The sequence below is a fragment of the Cydia strobilella genome, chromosome 20, assembly GCF_947568885.1.
Source record: "Cydia strobilella chromosome 20, ilCydStro3.1, whole genome shotgun sequence".
Classification (NCBI taxonomy): domain Eukaryota; kingdom Metazoa; phylum Arthropoda; class Insecta; order Lepidoptera; family Tortricidae; genus Cydia; species Cydia strobilella.
Genome location: NC_086060.1, coordinates 2,538,342 through 2,560,199, shown reverse-complemented (window position 1 = coordinate 2,560,199; position 21,858 = coordinate 2,538,342). Strand labels below are relative to the sequence as shown.

Genomic DNA, 21,858 nt, shown 5'->3' with positions numbered 1-21,858 from the left:
GTATTGTTGTAACTCAGCAGTTAATGAGTTAAATTAAAGGGTGATCAATTAAGAGCTATAATTAGCCTTATCCCCGAATAAAAGGTTTAGTATCTACTTTACAAGAATTTTAATAATTAAGGTAAATGTGGCAAATTACCGTCTATCAGGCAAGAGCGTCTATAAGCTCTTCCGTCGCTTTTAACTCTTGCGTTTGTACACATACTCCACTTGGGTCTCTATTGTTTCCCATATAGTTTTAAGTCATAATGTATTGTTTGTCCACATTTTCGTTAGTCATAATTTGGTTTTTCTCAGAAACGCGTAACTTTTCAGGACTGTCATAAAACAAACCTAACCTAACCTATCTATAGGATCACTAGACTTATATTGACAAGGATATAGACCGTGATTACCTTTTGTATTATTTATGAGCTCCCGATATCTATAGGATAACCTGAGGAAAATCTTGAAAAGTTAACGGTTTCAGACTTATGACTAATGATAATATGAATCATTACATTATGACTCAATAATTATGTCAAACAAAGTTACCCCACTAGGTCGATAGAGAAGAAGCGAAGCTCTTCTTTTCTGACTGTCTGAGCAAAATACGTATTCAAATATGAGAGTTTATGCCCTTGACGGTCTTCCCAACCAAAAATTCAAAGTAGAAGAGAGAACTTTTATCGTATTTCCCTGCCGTCTTCATTTTTTAAACTGATCGCAATTTATACATTGTCTAAACTGCCTGCATTTTTCAATAAGACTTAATTAAATTAATTTTTAACAAGCAGAAACATCTGCGAACGATGCTATTAAGATTAGAATAAATTTAAATGTGGAAAAATTGGCAGAGCGCTGGAGTATTGATCCAGAGGCCGTGAGTACAAGTCTCACCCAAGGCAGTAATTTTTCCACTTAAAAATTTATTCTAAGACAATTATTTCACAAGACAGACCAGACAAGCTTACTCGTCAAGCTAACAAGTCCCCAGGGCATTTAAAGATGAATTTAAGGAGCTCTCAGAGCTTTATCAAAAGCTTTTACTCAAATTGAAATTGGAAGCAACTTGGAATTAAAAGTTTACGAACATCTTTGACTGTAGTTGATTGAGTGGGAATTTTCGTCAAGAGGCAGTATGTACAGTCGACGCCAAATATGTGGTATTTTCTATAAAAAGGTACCTTATTGTCGATGGCGCTTACGCCATTATTAAAAATGCTCCGATATAAATAGAATGCCGCGCGACGCTGTGCGGCGTAAGCGCCATCAACAATAAGGTCCCTTTTCATAGAAAATGTCCCATATATGTTTTTCTACTCGTCGACTGTAATGGTTGAATTAAGATTTTGTATACCAAACTATAATTGCAGGTACCTTTCATGTATGGGTTTCCAACTCAACCATTCATTTCGATAAGCTGTAGTCAACTATAAAAAAAATTACCAATTACGTGCCGCCGCGCTCTCATAGAGAAGACTAAACGGGCAACAATAGTCGCGCGTTGATGTCTTTTGTACTACATTTTTGTAGTACAATTTTTTTTCATTATTTAGGTTTTATAGTAAAAAAAGTATTATTTTAGATGAGTCGTCGAAAAAGTATTGTATACAATAGTGATATAATCAAGCTTTTCAATCTCGTACCTCACTTAGGCAACTCAGCAAGCTTCGTTGCCTAAACAAATTTAACATGTGGCGTAGGTCCCCACACACGGTACTCGACTGAAAAGCTCTCTATTATATCACGATTGTATAAAATACTATTACACTTTTGCACCTTGTAATTCTTTTATTCCTTGGTAATAGACGAAAAATATATAAGATTATATCTTGTAATGTGACATGGTGTTCTGGACATTTGGGAGGTGTGCATGGAGCCAAAGTCAACTTTTGACACAATTAAATATGTAATGCCTTTGCCTGTGTTTAAATATTATTTTATTATGTTTTGATTACGAGCAAGGGGCCAGCTCTTAAGACCTAGTCTAACTTGCTTCATTAAAGTTATGTAACTTGTTTATGTTGCTAAAATATTTTTTTCTGCATTCTCTCGAAGTTCCCTTTGAGACAGTCAATTTTATACTTGCGGTTTTAAGACTGGTCTCAGTAAGTCATTCAGTGCGACCTATATTTTTACTGCACGTATGAGAGACCTTAAAAATACCCTGTATATATTTTTGTCTGTGTGCTTTATATGGGTAATCGGTATGTATGCCTTGTTGTATGTTCACATTGGCAGTTTGCCAAAACTTCACAGATCCATCAGTAGCAATCGCAACAGGCTTATAAGCTGGAAATACTTAGTCTACAAAGCTCAACCAGGATAAATGTACCTATGGAGTATGGACTTAAATGTTCTTATTTTTAACAACGTGAATTACAAGAGCTTTTGTCATACAGTGATAGAACGTAACATCGTCTACATTCCGATCAATCGTATTCAAGAAATACGAAATAGACGCTATAACCCTTAGATAGGTCTGAAATTAAATAATTGAATTATAGGGAAAATTCCAATTACCTGCACATTAAAATGTATATGTATATATATTGCATATTACTTACAATAGTTACAATCTGATTGGCGCACTCGGTAGGATCTACATATTAGTGCGAATAAAAATAATGAGTAAGTACCAATAAGTACTCTATAATAGGGCAGAGTAGAGTTACTTTGTTTTTTAGGCTCTAAAGATCTCTAAACTGAACATTACTTTTTTAAATACTTGATTCGAATAATTTCTAAAGAATAATCAAAATTAGAATAAAAAGAAACAAACTCTATCCATAATTTACTTTCTTAAGTACTTATGTGTATAAAAACTCAATATACTGTAGATTCCAGAGACAACCCAAACAAGCAGACTAGCGTTCACCGACCCAATCCCTTTCAACACCCCTGTCGGTGACACAAAGATGCCACTATCCCTATTATGGATCTTACAATGACTGTACATCTCTTGAGGAGTGACATCTTGGCTTCCAGAGCACAGATCACGTGTTTTTATCCTATATTTCGTGTATGCTGGTTTGCTTTATCCTGTATGCAGGGATGTAACGGATGTGTTTTTATCGGAACCAGATGTTTTAAATTGATTTTATCGGAACCAGAAACGGAATCGGAACCGAAAACGGAACCCGAACCAGAATCTGAGCCTGAGACAGTACTGTCAGTAGGTACTTGACATTACACAGCATTATGATATTACGAATAGGGTAGTTTATACATCCATAACATGAATAAAACAAACAACAAATTAGTGCAGCGGGGCGACGAGCGAATGACTGGTATAAACTATAAACCTCGCTCATGTCCCGCCGCCGCGCTAAGCATTGACATCCGTTTGATCCGTTATAACTTTCGTTTCAAAAGTAACGAAACCGGAACAGAAACGGATGTTTAATACCAAACGGAAGTTCCGACAACAGAAACGGAAACGGAGCTCCGTAACATGCCTGCCTGTATGTGTGATAAAAACTCACCATACTGTAGATTCCAGAGGCCACCCAGACAAGAAGACTAGCGTTCACCGAACCTGTCCCTTTAAGTACCCCAGTCGGAGACACGAAGATGCCACTCCCGATAATGGACCCCACGATAACTGTGCATCCGTTGAGGAGGGACATTTTGGCCTCCAGGGCTCCGGCATCGTTGCCCCCTTCGACTTCCACGTCCGCTTTTAGGTCTTCGCATTCTTCGTCAGCTGCTTTTTTTGGTGACCTGGAGAAGAAAATAGTAAATTTAACATTGATTTTATCTATGATACTAATCTACACGAATTTATATTATGATCGTCAGTACCTATAATTTATATTATAATTTATATAATTTAAATTAAAAAATACAGTTTAATGGGGTTGGCAACTGTCAAAGGTTTGCAGACATGGCGCCATCATATCTTACCCCTTTTTCTATGAGATTTGAGAGATCCAGGGCATTAAAAAAACAAAAATTTTACACAATTCTAGGGATTGACAGGACAAGCTATGCTGGCGCCATCTGCCAATTATTTCGACCGGCCAACCCCATTACCACCCATTACATAACTTACATTACATTATCAAAAATAGAATTATTAAAAATACAATTTCAAAATGTTTGAGTAAGTAATCAATAATTAATATAATCATATATCAATAATATGAATTAATTAATTGATAAAGTCGTCATGCACTTTTGCGGCTGATGGTACCTGATATAGATCCTTGTCCTGTTAATGCGCACGCGCACGTTAACTGCAGCACACGCTATCTTCCCCACCATGATCATAAAACTATTAAGAAAACACGTTGATACGTGTTCGCAATGCTTGATGCATTGCGATACAACGAGGAAATGCCGCCGGTATCCTTGGTACAATGCCTCAAGGGCCTATTTTAGATTTAAGCCAGTTTTTAATTTAGTTTAGTATTAATTCAGTTACTGTAACCTTTGTATTATGTAAATAAATTAATTTCATTTAGAAAAATTACTCATATAATAATTTTAATTTAATTCGCGCATACTCCAAATGATATAATTAATATACATCGCGATGAAGATTTTTATACCTCTAGATTACGAGGATTTAGACTTTAGACACGAGGAGGTTGAGTCTAATTTAACCATTTGTTATGGTTTTGATTTGGTTTTGACACGACCTTGGTGATTGGCACTCATTCTCACGCACAACATTCACTTCAGTTCATCATCATCATTATCATATGAGCCAGAGGGAGCCCACTGCTGGACATAGGCCTCCCCCAAATAGTGCCACAATGACCGGTCTTGCGCCACCCGCATCCAGCGGACTCCCGCGACATTTACCAGGTCATTATTAGATTGTCACTTCATTAAGCATTCACGAAATAAGCCGCAGCGACCTTCAATGTCGTGTCAAAATAAGATCAAAACCGTAACAAATTTTTAGAACTGAATCGGGCTCCAGATTTTCGAATGTTTTATTAATGGTAAATAAGATTGTACCAAGGAGTACTGATGCGCTGTCGGAGTTTTCAAAATTAGGAAATGCCGGGATCGCATGGAAAAATATCGGGAACTTCCCATATGTTCCCAATAATTGAAAGTATCGACTATCTCCTGCATTTTCCCTAAGTTTCCGAGAGCTTTTTTAACTTTTTGGGAACTTTTCCCAACTTCCACATATAAGTGGTACTTTCTAGAGGGCCATCACAACCTTAGCTAATTTAGCTATTATATATTGTTATACTTAATTATATATTTAATTAAAATTTTCATATCACACATTGGTCACTTTTAGGATGAGGAATGAGTATATAAAAGGAAACACGAAAGTTGCATTTATAATAGAAAAAGAAAGTGCGAATCGCTGGTACGGGCATTGATGCGGAGAGAAGAAAGACATGTGACGAGAAAGGTAACTTATGTATTAATTTGGAGGGAGGTAAGAGGAAAGGAAAACTGAGGAAAATATGAAACGAACGCAAGTCAATGATGAGATGACGGGCGACAAAGAAAATGGAAGAAAAAACATGCTGCACTGACTTTAAGTGAATGGGATAAGTGCACGCGAATGATGATGGTCACTTTTATATGATAAGTTTCTGCCTTCATTAATGATATATGGGCACAATGAACCTATTTCTGACACCTAGCAATCACATGACTAAAACGCACACAAGCACACACTTTCACAATGAGTGGTCGACTGGCCTAAAGTGTCTCATCCTGTCTTATTTACAATTGAGACGTAATCTCGTTAAGCTATTTTGGTCGCAGATTTGAAGTAGCGCTTGTAAGTACAGTTTGCGAGTTTAAAAAATACTATAGGTAGTGTTAGCGCTACTAGCTACAGTCTATTAGTAATTTTCAAACTCGATGGGTCTCGATCTCGATCGGGTGGTGATTAATTTCTTTGTTTTTGCTCATTAATGTTGTTTAAATTGTAATACTGATAGCTTATTTTGGACCCGGGTATGTCCTTAAACTACGTCCAAAAGAGAGGTATGGGCACTGTGAATGACATCTCGCTTTGTGTGGTAGGGCACAGGACAGCGGATGTCACAGATCTAGAGCAGAGCCCAACTGGGGAGGTACCTCCACCTTACAGAAAACCGCAGCCAAATAACACTAGACCCTACTAATAGTGTTGTGTTCCTGCCGGTGAGTAAGGTTTCCAGAGCTCGAGGGAGAGGAGTGTTAGGGTCGGCAACGCGCATGTAACTGCTCTGGAGTTGCAGGCGTACATAGGCTACGGAGACTGCTTAACATCAGGCGGGCCGTATGCTTGTTTGCCACCTACGTAGTATAAAAAAAAAGTAAACTAATGTGGACGTGTGCGGTTAATGAAGAATTAATCTATATAGATACGAGTTTATCCACCGTTCTGGCTTCTACGTCAAGTAGCCCCACGTGGCCCTTGTAAAGTCAAGCTATCGCCTTACAAGAGTTAATAAAATCACCGTACACTGTCTTGTACTAACCGTACAATTTTAGTAGTATCATAGAGTAACTTATACTAGAGCGGTACTGTCATAGTAAATTTTGTAACCCCAGTAAATTCACTGCCATCTGTCAACACACTTTAAAACTAAAAATGAAGATTTATAAAAATACGATAGAATGTATTTAAATATAGATAAATGATTTTTTTTATTTGCATAAATTATTTTTATGAATTTGACCCATGTTCTTTCACTGATATGCGTTAAAATTGTTAAATAACAAACGAAACCGTCAACGCCATCTATACGACTGTAGGCCAAAACTAGTAGCGCCCTCTGAACGAGAATCAAATTTTCGTGATTTTCGAGGCAAGTTTTTTCCTTAGACTGTATCCATCTATTACGGAGTTATATCTATCTTTGGTAGTATTTAAAGCTTCTAAGACCTTGATAATGACGAAATGGTCCCACTGGACTGAAGCCATAATTTTAAAAGAATGAATGAATGAGACAATAAATTATATAGAGGTGACACCTGTCATCCTATCCTTCGAGTTTGAAAAAAAATAAGAAAATAAGAAATAATAAGAAAAATATTAGTTGCCACACTGGATACGTTCTGCGGTCAGGTAAAACTCGCATTAACAAAGTTTGTTTAACCCTCGTGCTTTGAAACCTTCGCAACTAGTGAAATTATCACAGATATATGTTGGTAAGTTGTTTTCCATGTAAAACTTGTCTACTTGTCATTTAGTACCCGTGCATCCCACAGCTTAAGCCTTATTGAGCTGACAGTAGGACTAGGTCGAAGTGTGTAGGCCTGTTCCTACTATATCTATTAAGATGAATTGAATTGAAATGGCGTTTATTCCTGACACATAATTTTATACATTTTCTTTTACAATTATACAAATATGTATTTACTCTTTTCTTTTTCTGTTTCTTCTTTGTCAGGCTGTCTTTGACATAGGCCTCCAAACTGGCGGCGCCACTCCTCACGGTTTTTTGAGAGTCTTCTCCAGTCTTCAGGAAAGTCATCTTCCCACCTTTTGTACGGTTTACATTGGGGTCTTTTTTTTCCTCTTGGGTATCATTTTTTGACATCTTTTGTCCTTGTCCTTCTGTGAGCTCTATTAAGATAGTGTAGAATAAACATGCAGAAGTCAGGGTTCACCGATAATGGTATAGATTATATTTGATTTCATAACCGACATACGGTCGCTGCCCTTTATCAATTATCATGAAGTAAGAAACGTATAAATTTTATGTAAGTATCTCTTATTTATACGCGAGAAGTAAAATACCTAGTTCATAAAATATTCAAAAGTATTCTTCACAAAATCTCGAAAATAATGCGGCAGGGAAAATTTAACTACTTGCCTAAGTTGGTCCAATTTCAAATGTCACAAAATAAAATATTACTAAACACGTATTAATTGTATTGTATAGATATTTTTGGCCGTTTATCTGTATCGATATTTTAGACCACTGTACAAGAAAAAATAACACGATTTCGGATGATGATAAAAATTATCACTGAACTTAATGAAAACGAAATAAAAATACAAAACGAATATTTAATGAGCTAGACTAATTTATTTATAAATTTACAAAGATTCTCCCTTATACTATACTGAAACTACATCGTTTAAGTAGTTTGACCTCTAAACTACCTTCGTCACCCCTCCGTAATAACAACGAAGCTGTCTTCACTACAGGAGCAAATTGCGTCCTTGTGTGACCCCAGATTCGAAATACCTACTATTGATAAGTGTACGAGTGCTTTGAACTTGTTTGAACTAAAGAATTTGTTATTATGGTCTATAATATAGACTGTAATTAGCGTCATGACATGACCATAACATTGAATAACATTAATATGTATTATTACTGTCAGTATTTTATTGTACCTGCCGTAACAAGAAACAAAAGATATCAGCAAAAACAATTGATAACCGAGAACGCGTCCTTGGGCGACCCCAGATTCGCCTTACTATTGAAAAGTAAGTGAGTGCTTTGAACTGGAGTAGTCAATGCATTATCGCGGCAATATTTATTACTTATGACAAATTATAATATGACTGTCAATAGTGTCATATACTTTGTGATATAAGGTTTTATAATGGTATAATATCTGGGAGAGAGAGCTTTGCTTGGACAACATATTAAAACTTAAAAATGCGTGTTTTCCCAGAGATAAAACCTAGCTAGATCGATTTTTTGTCCCCGAAATCCCCCATTAGAACCGTTTCCGAGATCCCCGAAATATATAAATTATATAAATAAATCGGGTCTTTCATTCAACACTTCAGCTGATCAACTGTCGATGTTTTCTGTGTGTTTGTGTGTGTGATTTTTTTTTGCAATTTCGGGGTTGGTCCTATAATAAAACTTCCTCAGTATAGCCTACATACATTCACGCAGCATTCACCTCGCAAATTCGGTTAAGGGTTGAAAAAAATACACTCCAAAAATAGTAAACCAAAACGGCCCAAGAATTCATCCTTGGGCAACAATACTAACGCCCTAACACTAAGTAATCAATAATTTCAGATAGAGCTACTGAGGATGATCTATTACTTGCAAATTATTTTATTACCCTAAATTAATTCGATGACCGGTCTGGCCTAGTGGGTAGTGGACCCTGCCTGTGAAGCCGATGGTCCTGAGTTCGAATCCCTGTAAGGGCATTTATTTGTGTGATGAACACAAATATTTGTTCCTGAGTCATGGGTGGTTTCTTTATATTTAAGTATGAATTTATCTATATAAGTATGTATATCGTCGCCTATCACCCATAGTACAAGCTTTGCTTACTTTGAGGCTAGGTTGATCTATGTAAGATGTCCCATAATATTTATTTATTTAATTTGTTTCGATTTAGTAGGTAGTATTTACTACTTTTTTTTAATGAATATACGCCAAAAAGCAAACAATACGGGCCAAGAATTTGTCCTTGAGGGACCCCAAGCAACGCTTTAGCACTAAGCGGGGACTTTCAACGCAACGCTTTGAATTGCACTACAAAGGCCTGAGAGAGTTCGGGCTAGCGCGTTCTCATGTACCATTGTTATGTACTGGGTACTGGTAACAAGAGTTGGTTTTAAAAAGGCCTCTGACAGTGGATCAAGCGCCTAAAATTTTGTGTAAAAATAAAAAAGTGTGTGTGTGTGTGTGTGTGTGTAAAAGGTGTGTATTTTTTAAAACAGACAATAAAAATTATATTTATAATTACACGAAAAATTATATTTATCATCATCACCATCTTCCTCGCGTTGTCCCGGCATTTCGCCACGGCTCATGGGAGCCTGGGGTCCGCTTGGCAACTAATCCCAGGAATTAGCGTGGGCACTAGTTTTTACGAAAGCGACTGCCATCTGACCTTCCAACCCAGAGGGTAAACTACGCTTTATTAGAATTAGTCCGGTTTCCTTACGATGTTTTCCCTCACCGAAAACCGACTGGTAAATATCAAATGATATTTCGTGCATAAGTTCCGAAAAACTCATTGGTCCTAGCCGGGGTTTGAACCCGCGACCTCCGGATTGCAAGTCGCACGCTCTTACCGCTAGGCCACCAGCGCTTTAAAAAAAAAATACTTATAATATAATGTCTAAAAAAATACATAGGTAAGCTTAGAATAAATTTAAAAGTGGAAAAAAACTAAAAAGAAAGAAAGTAGTTTAAAAAGTGTAACACTCTTACGGTAGATGTCGCTAGGGTCCCCTAGACCCATATAGTGGGAAGATTTGCTGACTATGGATGAGGTCTTGGTTGCTCAGTTGGCAGAGCGCTGGAGTATCGATCCAGAGGCCGTGAGTTCAAGTCTCACCCAAGGCAGTAATTTTTCCACTTTTAAATTTATTCTAAGCTTAATAGCATCGATCGCAGACGTTTCTGCTTGTTAAAAATTAAATACATAGGTACATACTATTTAAGTTCAACTATTACGTACACGTATAATATAACGATGGCGTTATGAAAAATAACAACCAGAATTTGTCAGGATAATCATATTGCCCTTAACGGCCGCCATTGGACCCTTTTCACAAAACCATAGCGACAACCTTGACCCATTTATCCTCTACTGTTGAGCAATGTTGAGTGAGTCTACTCATGTGTGAAATGCTGGAAAGGCACGAAGATATGAGCGTCAATAGAGTCGATTTTAAAACTAAATGTATGACATACTAAAGATGTACAGGTTAACCTAACTTAACCAAACAAAATTATATTTGACAATAATAAAATAGACTACAAAATGCATATTTTTAACCTGCATCATGTCCTTATACTTCATTATAATAAAAAAGGGCTTCGGCCTTCGCATTTGGACACTTATATTATAGGTTCTGTGTTTGAATATTAACCTCCCGGGCGCTTCGGGCCTTCGACCCTACACGGAGCCCTGCCTTCGGCCTTCGCAATTAAGACACTTGCACCATTGTTCTGTGTTTGAGCACTAACCTCGCGGACGCTTCGGACCTTCGGCCCTACACGAAGTTCGGCCTTCGTAATTAAGAGACTTGTGCCATTGCTCTGTGTTAGAGCACTAACCTCCCGGACGCTTCGGGCCTTCGGCCCTATGCGGAGCTCGGCCTTCGGCCTTCGCATTTAGACACTTGTACTATTGTTTTGTGTTGGCGCACGAACCTCCCGGATGCTTCGGACCTTTGACCCCGAAGCTGCTATAATATAATAATAGCTGTTCTCACGTTTACGTAAACCATTGCGGCTGTGTCCCTGATACAGCCTAACCCCATTTTTTTACCACAGCAACGCGAAGAAAATACTAACTGTAAATCAAATCTAATTTTGCCCCTACCTAGTAAAACAAATAACTATTGTCATCTTGCAGCGGAAGCGCAATCAAATATGTATTTACTCGTAATAGTAAATGCTACTAAAAACTTTAAAAAAGATTAAGGTAAAAAAGTTTTAAGGTAAACGGTTATATTTTAATCAGAATGTGGACCAAAAACTAGAAAATAAAAATTATTATACTAATCGGAGTCCCACATACCACCTATGTTCCTTTCTGGACATCATGCAAGAGAGGTAGCAATGTAGTCTTCTCGAGTCGGATTCTAAACGCCACTTTTCGACACTCTTATCAGTGGATTAAGTACTATTAATCGGAATTTTGTCTCAGACTAAAATAAAAACACGTCATGTGTGAGATGCACGTCAATCACCAAGACGATCGTGAAAGTCGTGTCAAAACTAGCTCAAAACCGTAACACGTTGTTAAATCTGAATTGGGCTCCAGCGGCGGTATCATTGGATGCATTTTTATCACTTGTCATGTCATGCGTCACTTTCGCACTTACATACTTGATAGAACTTGACAGGCATGATGACAGATGATCAAAAACCGACCATCTTAGCCCTACTGGATGCATTTATCTTATCACCCGATTCTTGTGATTTTTTTAAGCATGTTCGATTATTAAGTACCTTTATGGGTTAGTCGTTGTCGATACAGTCTCTTTACTTAGTTCTCTTTACTTTTTACTTGTCTAAGACACCTTCACGGCTATTAACTTTCAATCGTAACCATACCAGTTTTCCATCGTCACATCTTTTATTCTTTAATGTTTAATGTTTTATAGAAAAGCGTTACGTTACGGTAAGATTATATTTCTATAGCTATTATTTACTGTTTTTAAAGTTACGTGTGTCACATAAGCATTATTTTGTAATTATTCACGTCACATGCGAGAAATAACTCGATTGTTGTAAAAGCAGGCATGACTGCTAATTCTAATTCTGTCGGAACAAATAATTATTTTTTCACATCACCAATTCGAAAAAGGGGTTTCTCTTCCCTGTTAGGAGTGATCAAAGTGGCACTTTTCTAAGTAACACTCTTCTGTTCTAGGACACTATTTATACATTTCTTTGCACATTATTTTTTTAGCTTAAATAATATTTGTAACATCATAATTACCTCATAGGTGATGTAAAAAGCAGTATGTGTCACATGGTAGCAAAATTATTTCCATCTTGGGCGTAACACACTTGAATCCCTCACTACGCTCAGGATTATACTTTAGAATCCGTCGTTACTCTCAGGATTCTATTATAGAATCCTTCGCTTCGTTTAGGATTCAATGTACGCCCTCGCCGTAAATATGATGTCATTTTGCTCCATTGTAACACAACCTACTATAATTTCCTCCTTTTTGGAAGATGGTTAAATATCCGATTTTTGTCCGATTATACAGCCAAATCGATTAATATCCGATTCATGAAAATCGGTTTAGTAATAGTAATTCGGATGCTTTGAACCTGAGCGCATAGCCGAGATGCCAATCTTTTGCGCCGTAGCGAACTTAACGGTAATGTCTCTATCACTCTTCCATAAGTGCGAGAGAGCGTTAGCGTTTCGTTCGATTGGCATTTTGGCTAGGCCCATTCCTGCTTTGCTGTTATATTCGCTACTTTATTCATAAATCGCATTGGTGTATTCATAAAATGCCTTAGTTCAATGGCCTAGAACTATTCTGGGCAATTAAAACCTCATTCTGAAATAACTCTTAACCCCTTTGATATAAGGTCACATTTCTATTACCTCTAACATATGACTTTTAAAGGATAACGAAAAGATAAGGTGATTTGAGCTTTAATAAAAGGTAGTAAAGTCGAGTTTGCGACAACTACAGCTTACGCTCTAGGACGGGCCTACCGCAAACACCGAAGTTCTCAAAATGCGGGCATCTTTCTCTTTTACTCCAATTAGGGTGTAATTAGAGTGACAGAGAAAGATGCCTGCAATTTGCGAACTAAGGTGTCTGTGGTAGGCCCTCAGGTAAATTCAAACAAACAGATGAGGACTCAAATACAAAGTCAGAAGGTACATTTTGTTTTGTTTTGGCTTAGGTTCCCCTCGATCGATGCAACCACGTGGCTGACGAAATATCCGTAGACATTTCTTAATGAAACCTTTTTAGGTGTGGTTTCCGTAAACATAGTGACCCGTGTTTTATATGCTTAGAGCGTTTTCACATTGTCAGATCCGATATCGGATGTCGGAAGGAAGTAAAATGTAAGATATATGTGTTTCTCTGTATTTATTTATGCATTTAATAAATCAATATACTTGCTTTAAGAGTTTTGAATGATTCACAGTTAGTTTGATTAGATTTATACCCAGGTAGCATTTATACGTCATTATGACGTCCGCTACGTCATTATGCCGTCGCTGACGTCACTTTGCTACCTGGGTATTATACTCGTATTGATCGGGAGCTCATAAACAATACAAAAGGTAATCACGGTCTATATCCCGGTCAATATAAGTCTAGTGATACTTACTTTACTCTTTGGGGTTAATCGGTTAAACCTGGAGTTACAATAGTTATCAGTACAATTTGACACTGGATTAACGGTTTAACCCCGGGTTAGTGGGATGGTGCAAGTTACCCTTAAGGTAATTAATTAAATGTTTGACAATTTGACACGTTGATACAGTTAATTATTGGATTACTTAAGTAGTGAGATATTGTAACCCTACTTATTAAAAGATTAGGTATTTTAGAAAGGAGTTTAAAAAAAAATTCTTTATTTAATAAATTAGCTTTACAAAATGGTCTAAGGGGAGGGAGTTTAACATTATCCGAAAAAAAAATACATGTCACCCTACGAGTCCTACGACCCAACCTCAGAAGTCTCACAGCACCCACTCCAAAATGGATGTTGATAAGCAATAATGTGTCAACCCACAAAAACTAAAAAAAATAGAAACGAATTATGACGTAACTTACGTCATCGTAACGTAATATGCAATCGCCTACGCGGCGATTGGAGGCGGCTACGAAACGCTACGAGTGCTACGCCGTAGCAGCGTAGCAAAGATGATTAAGAGGAAAGGGGACGGCCGCTTCTCCATGCAAACGTAGTCCCCATTTTCCTCTCGGGATATTGACATTATGGAAAATATTTTTACATAATTTGATGTATGTTAACCGTAGCTATTTCCCTATACGTTTGACTTTTTTTAGATTTTTTAATTATTGTAAAAATTAGGTGCGAAAAATGTCATACAAATTTTTAAACAACAACATTTTTTGACAAAATTGTTAAATTGTAAACAAAAAAATGTACCACAATAATTCCAAATATATGTACTTATTCGTAACAAGTTTGCAGTGTACAAATATGTCACTTTTGTGAAAGCGTATCACAAAGAATAAAGGTAAGTATGTCACGACCTCACAACAGCTACATAATTGCAGGATTGTTGATTTGTGAATATACAAGCGAAAAATTGTAACTGTATACTTTGAGTACTTTTTTTTCCCCTGAATTATTCTGTGTAATTTGAAATACATTTTAACCTTTAATATGTTCTCACTATACTGAGGTGAAAAATTATGTGTGGAACACGAGAGTAAAGTTATTTTACATCTCGTGTTTTTGAGTCCCTCGCTACGCTCAAGATTCTAACTTAGAATCACTCGCTTCGCTCGTGATTCAATTATAGAATCCTTCGCTTTCTCGGGACTCAAAATAAACACTCGCAAGAAAAATCAACTTTCCTCTCTTGTTGCACAAATAACTATTCCACACTGTACTTATAATAATACAGATTATATAATATATCAAATAGACATGCGTCCCAGTCATAACTGATAACCCCGCACTGATATTATTATAATGTGTTATTTAATATCATAACAACAGTTATGTGTTACACATGTGTCAGTAAAAGTGATAGTGTTCCATTTTTAATTTAACTTTACATTCGACGATATGATAATTTTGTGCATTCTCCATCAGATATATCAGAGCAGCCAAGGTGCTAAAAATATCTGACAATAGAGACGTGTTCAGATAAGAAAATACGCGATTAAGTACGGTTTTTGATTTTCAAAAATAAAAGAATGTTTTCTTTAAGCAAAATGAGCTAACTTAAGGTTTTGAGGTACTTTCTCTCCAGGGCCCATTCATTCTTTCCACACTGTAAGTACAGTCGCCAATCGCCATCAGATATATCGGAGCGGCCGTGGTGCTCACAAATATCTGAACACGCCTCTATTGTCAAAGCGTTAGAGTGCGTGTTCAGATATTGTGAACTCCTCGGCCGCTCCGATATATCTGATGGCGACTGTACATATGTTTGCAATACGTTTAATACCAGACTCTACCAAAGCATCCGATTGTTCGTCAAAAATATTTTTTGCGTTAAAAGGCTCGAAAAATAGTATTGCATGGGAAATAACTTAGCATGGCACACTGCTCCGCACGTCGCTCCGAAGTTTGAGCGAGACAACGCTATGCGCGTATTATAGCGACATCCCGCTCGCACGTCGAAGCGACGTAGGACGCAGTGTGCCATGCCCCATATAGTCAGTTTAATTTAAACTAACTTTGCACCGATTTGAATAGAATATAGAAAATGATGCTGTGAGGTTTGGCCCGACTCTAAGTAGAGTCATTGCGCTAGTTTTCGTCCAGCTTTAGTTTTCGTCCACTTGACGAAATTTGAATATAAACCTACATTGCTGCACAAATTTGGAGTTATTGCAATCCTTAATGTCTATACAATATATCTATCTACATAAAAATGATATTTAACAATATTTGCTAATCCGTCAAGTGGACGAAAACTAGAGCATGGACGGAAACTAGCGCAATGACCCTTTTTTCAACGTGGGCGAAATCCATAATTCATCTATCAACTTTTCCCATCCGTCATTCCATTAATCCCATTTAAGGGTAGAGTGGACATAAGAGATTAGGGGGTAATATGTTCCTTATCTTGTGGGGAGGTGCACCCCTGCTGCGCTTGGGGTGCAAGTTTAAGTGAAAAATCGAATTTATGATAACATGGCGTTCAAATTGATAGTAAATGGTTGGTAGTTTCAATATTATTTAAATCAAAGATTTAGATATAACTCCGTAATAGATGGATACAGTCTAAGGAAAAAACGTGCCTCGAAAATCACGATAATTTGATTCTCGATCAGAGGGCACTACTAGTTTTGGCCTACTCTCGTATAGAGGGCGTTGACGGTTTCGTTTGTTATTTATAATTTTAACGCATATCAGTGAAAGAACATGGGTCAAAATCATATAAAAATAATTAATGCAAATAAAAAAATATTTTATCCATATTTAAATACATTTTAACGTATGTCGATAGATGGCAGTGAATTTACAGTGGTTACAAAATTAACTATGACAGTACCGCTCTATCTTATTATATCCCCTTTGTTTAAATGGACTTTCTGTGTTTTAAAATAGATTAAGAGTCCCCGGCAAGTTCTGCTGAATTTCACCTTCCCATACAAACGGAGTTTCGTTCTCATTTTAAAACTACGTGTTGGATTGTAATGAAACTTTGCACATACAATGACATGAGGTATATCTAGGTCTGTAATTAGATTATATAGCTTTAGTATATAAAACAAATGAAATAGAGCAAAAACAAGTTTTGTATGAAAAACTTAAATTCGCTGTATTTTTTTAACTATTGTATCTGAAGCTACATAAACTAATTACAGACATAGATATACCTTATCCTATTGTGAGTATACAAAGTTTCAGAGCAATCTAGCTAGTCGTTTTAAAATGAGAGCGGAAGTACGTTTGTATATGGAGAACCGAGCTAGTCGGGATCTTCATAGCGTTGTTCATAGCGTGCCACGGTTCACTTAGGAGCTTATCCGCTCGGTAACCTAACCCCGAAGTTGGTACAGGCACTTGTTTCTATAAAAGTGATTACGATCTGACCTTCCAAATTATGTACCTATAATTTAATCAATGGTTTAAACAAGACGAAAGTATAAAATAAATAAGGATTCCGTTTTTGCCATTTTGGCTACGGAACCCTAAAAAGTGAAGTATTTTAAATATGTGGTACAATAACTGTTAAAATCTGCTAATACTTTATAATATTACAAATATCTTCAAACCTAGTCTTTTAGAGTATTCCTAAGACACGCTATTTAAAAAGCATCAATAAAAAATCCAATTAGATTTAAAAATCGCGAGCATGCATCGGCCATGGAATACATTACTTATGAAATTTTATTGATATTGATTCACGTGTATTCGGTCCGGTCACATGTGGTTTCGGTTCGTTGGTTTTTATATGTTCAAGAAAAACCGGGATTTTACACAAAAAACACATGTTACATTATGTAAAATAAAATAAAAAATATATTGCTTCTAAATAACAATAAAATTTTTTAAATTACGGCTCAATCACCATTATGTTATCCATTAAAAAAAAACGCAATCCATAGATTTAGATAATCCGATGAAAAGCTTAAAGAAAATGTCAAAGGTGAAACTAACCGGCGTTAACAAATTTACATAATCCTATTATATAACATGTGTTATTATTATCTACAATTACAGTAATAAAGAAAAAAACTTACATTTTGATTTATCACACACTAAGATAATAAAAAGTCACTCCACTGATTTTTCCCGCCTTTTTTTTCGGCGCGCGACCAGCCCTACCGAGCTGAATACCTAGACTGACTCGCGCCAAATGTGAGCGGGATGCAATATCCGTTGAACGAGTGTGTGAGCGAGTGAGGACGAGTATTGAACGCGAAGGGGACGTTAGGGTCCAAGATGGATGACGTATTTTTGGTATTGGGGTGCCATGCCGGGCGGAGTTAATATTGCATCAGTTTTTGCTGAGACTATTTGGTAATAAATAATTCTTGTTACCTTGAAGTACTCCTCTAAATTCATAATAGATACTAGCTATAAAATATTTAACAAAAAGTACAAAAACAATATACAATAAGTCATTAGACAAGGTTCTTAAAGAAAATTTGACTATTGGTATGAAATTGCAATCTTATTAGTTTAGCGCACCGCTTTCCGTTACTGCTACACGATGATAGTCAGATCAGATTGAATTGGAATTAGATTTTTAAAAAAACCAGACGTACCTACTAACGGTTTTCGAGATTACTTTACTTTACCATGTCTTTAAAAAAACTGCATAAAAAATTGTCTATTTTTCCTTTTCATTACATTTTTAAGTTCCTATATCCAAAAAACGTCCAGAGTAAAATATTTACACGGGGAAAACGCAGAAACAGTACCGAAATTGTAAATTGTTCGCATCGATACTTTACCCATGACTTAGTATTTATTTATACATTATTATATTTTTCGAAAATTTATTGAAAAAATCACGAAAAAAACTATTTTTTTATATAGGTATACCTACCTATTTCATCCGTTTTTAGGGTTCCGTACCCAAAGGGTAAAAACGGGACCCTATTACTAAGACTCCGCTATCCGTCCGTCTGCCTGTCTGTCTGTCACCAGGCTGTAGGTACATCCATGATAGCTAGACAGCTGAAATTTTCACAAATGATGTTTTTCTGTTGCCGCTATAACAACTAATACTAAAAACAGAATAAAATAATATTCAAGTTCCATTCCATAAAATAAACGTGATTTTTTTGCCGTTTTTTGCGTAATGGTACGGAACCCTTCTCGCGTGAGTCCGAATCGCACTTGGCCGGTTTAAAAAAAAATAGGTTGTTGGCTTGCACTGTTTTATTGTTTACTAACAGTATAAGAGAGTTTTCAGATTGTTCGATCCGATATCGGATGTCGGAAGCTGCGGATGGTGTACCGAGACAAACCTTACTGGTTTAACGGTACTTTTGTAATTAAGTTGTATATATACCTGAATAAATAAATAAAAAAAATTACTAAAAAACGATAAATAACGCAAAAAAGGCGGACTTAATGCCAATGGCACTCTCCTGCAGCTGTTTGTGTCATAGGCGCCTTCCGACATCCGATATCGGTGCGGCGTGCGGCGCTTCCGATAAGTTCAGCCATGTCGGAGCCCCCCGTCAGTTGTCCGATAATATTTGTTTGTATGCGTATGTGTAGGCATAACGTTTGTGGTAGTGTGCGTGACGCGTTACGGTTTTGATCTTATTTTGATACGACCTTGAAGATCACTCACGCTTATTGATGCATGCGAAATGAAGTGAAACTCCTGCATGAGATGTGCGCCAATCAAGACGACCGTCAAGGACGTTTCAAAACCAGTTCAAAATCATAACAAATTGTTATATTACAATCGACCTAACTACCTCTTTAATAGGGATGATGACACATGTTAAATTTTATAACAAAATCTGGTAAAATAGATAGCAAAAGAGCAATTAATGACAATAATGTGGATATTAAAATAATATATGGAAAAGAAAAGTTTTTTTTTTTTTTTTAAAAAAGGAATAAAGTAAAGATACCATTCCATTCCTTGCATTTTATAAAAAAAAAGATTGTATGGCAACTATAATAGCATAAACGCAATATTTCACCACAAAATCGCAATTTTACTTATTTTCCATACATTCAACTTGAAGATGTGCCCTCAGTGACCTTGACGTCACGTTCACCAAAGCGTTCACTTATCGTTTTGTTAGGAGCGTTTCGCGAGTGAAGTACGACTGTCGGACTTTGACTATCATTTCTGACTTTTATATTACTTTGATGCAATGGGATGGCAATATGTCCCACATAGACATTTAATCGCAAAAGCATAAACGCAATATTTCACCACAAAATCGCAATTTTACTTATTTTCCATACATTCAACTTGAAGATGTGCCCTCAGTGACCTTGACGTCACGTTCACCAAAGCGTTCACTTATCGTTTTGTTAGGAGCGTTTCGCGAGTGAAGTACGACTGTCGGACTTTGACTATCATTTCTGACTTTTATATTACTTTGATGCAATGGGATGGCAATATGTCCCACATAGACATTTAATCGCAAAAACAAACCTTATCGATTGATACCATCAATAAAAAAAATGTTATTAAGCCTATTCCTACGGCCTTATTTTTACTCACATACTCTGCTAGAATATCAAAATGGCATTGAAAAAAAAAACAAAAAATACAAAGTTCAACTTTTAATTATAAATGGGCTGAATATAGAATTTGCCGAATACGAATATTCTGCCAGATGTTCGGTCCAGATATTACCGAACCCAATATTCTGCCAAATTATTTAGTTCAACTGTATCATTCTTACAGTCTGACAAGAAATTGTAAATTAAAAACCAGCCAAGTGCGAGTCGGACTCGCGTTCCAAGGGTTCCGTACATTACACAATTTAAACAATGTATATTTTATGTCAAACATGAGTGAAATGTCTTTAATGATAAAAAACTAAGTAATTAAGTCCGACTCACGCTTGACTGCACATTTCTAATAGGTTTTGCTGTAATCTATAGGTAAAGATCTATTTTGTGTATTTTTTTCAAAATTTTAGACCCAGTAGTTTCGGAGATAAAGGGGGGGGGGTGGTCATATGTTTTGCCTGTTTTCTTGAATAACTCCTAAACTGTTTATCCTAAACTTTAAAAAAATATATATTTGAGATTCTCATAATGAGCTCTTTGATTTGATATGTAACACGATATAGTTTGAAAAACTTTATTTTTTAATTATCTCATTTTATTTTAAAAGTTTTCCCGTGTTTAAAATTCATTTGTTTACGTTACATGTCCATGTACATGTATACCAAATTTTAACTTAATTGGTCCAGTAGTTTCGGAGAAAATAGGCTGTCACAGACGGACAGACAGACAGACAGACAGACGCACGAGTGATCCTGTAGATGTGGTAATAATTAGGCACCAAACTTTGTACACACCGATTTATTAGAGTAACAGTTTAGGCACCATACACATCTATATAAAATAGGAGGAGAAAAGCGAAAGCGCATGCAAAACAATTATTTAACATACAAATTATTTGAAATGCAATTTTACGTGACAGCAAGAATAACACATGCGTCTCCAAGGGCTCACTGCGCCTGCGGGCGGCGGGCGCAATGCATCGCTGTCAGCGCTGCAACCGAGGGCCGCTCATTAGAACGTCCTGTACGGCGCGCAGCGCTTACAGCTGCACTCGGATTATTGACTAAACAAAATATAAATTCATCCCTACAATCCTATAAGGGTTCCGTTTTTTCATTTTGAGGTACGGAACCCTAAAAGGGGCAATACTGTAGTGTCGTCCCTTTCAAATCAATCTTAGAAAGTATTGCCATTTTTTAATTTCTACAATTTCTTGTCGGAACAAAACGCTACGATTTAATTTTTGAACGAAGCGGCTGATTACGTCAAATGTCTTTTTTTTTAATGTACGTCAAATGTCAATGACATCAGTGTTGCCAGTAGTACAGAAATCTCGTGGATGTCTGTATTTATGTGTAAATCTACAGATTTTCGAGTCAAGTGCTCAAGTACAAATTACATATAATAACTTACATATACGGTACGGTATTAACGGTATGTCGAAAATTAATTCGTTTTACTTTTAAATAGTTTTAATTAAATTGGGGACCGACAATCCAGTTAAAAGCCACGATATTGATATACAGGATGTAACAAAAATAGTAGGAATACTTTTAAGGGCATATTCGGTATCGTGTTCTGAAAAACGAAAGTTCGAATAGGAAAA

General features: G+C 36.5%; 1 protein-coding gene and 1 long non-coding RNA gene across 2 annotated transcripts in view; both read right to left on the bottom strand.

Moving 5' to 3' along the window:
• The window catches only part of LOC134750573 (large neutral amino acids transporter small subunit 1), a 44,768-nt gene extending 26,894 nt beyond the window's left edge, over positions 1-17,874 (bottom strand). Inside the window, exons 1-2 of the mRNA XM_063685782.1 lie at positions 17,777-17,874; positions 3,468-3,705 (exon numbers count right to left, since the gene is read on the bottom strand). Of these exons, the coding sequence (XP_063541852.1) occupies positions 3,468-3,705; positions 17,777-17,778 (240 nt within the window). The 5' untranslated portion in view covers positions 17,779-17,874. The remainder of the gene's footprint in view (positions 1-3,467; positions 3,706-17,776) is intronic.
• LOC134750590 (uncharacterized) lies at positions 6,145-16,717 on the bottom strand. The gene is made up of 2 exons (XR_010128567.1): positions 16,687-16,717; positions 6,145-6,268 (listed from the first exon to the last, which is right to left on the bottom strand). It is a non-coding gene; the product is annotated as an uncharacterized LOC134750590 (long non-coding RNA).
• Positions 17,875-21,858: the final 3,984 nt, after the last annotated feature.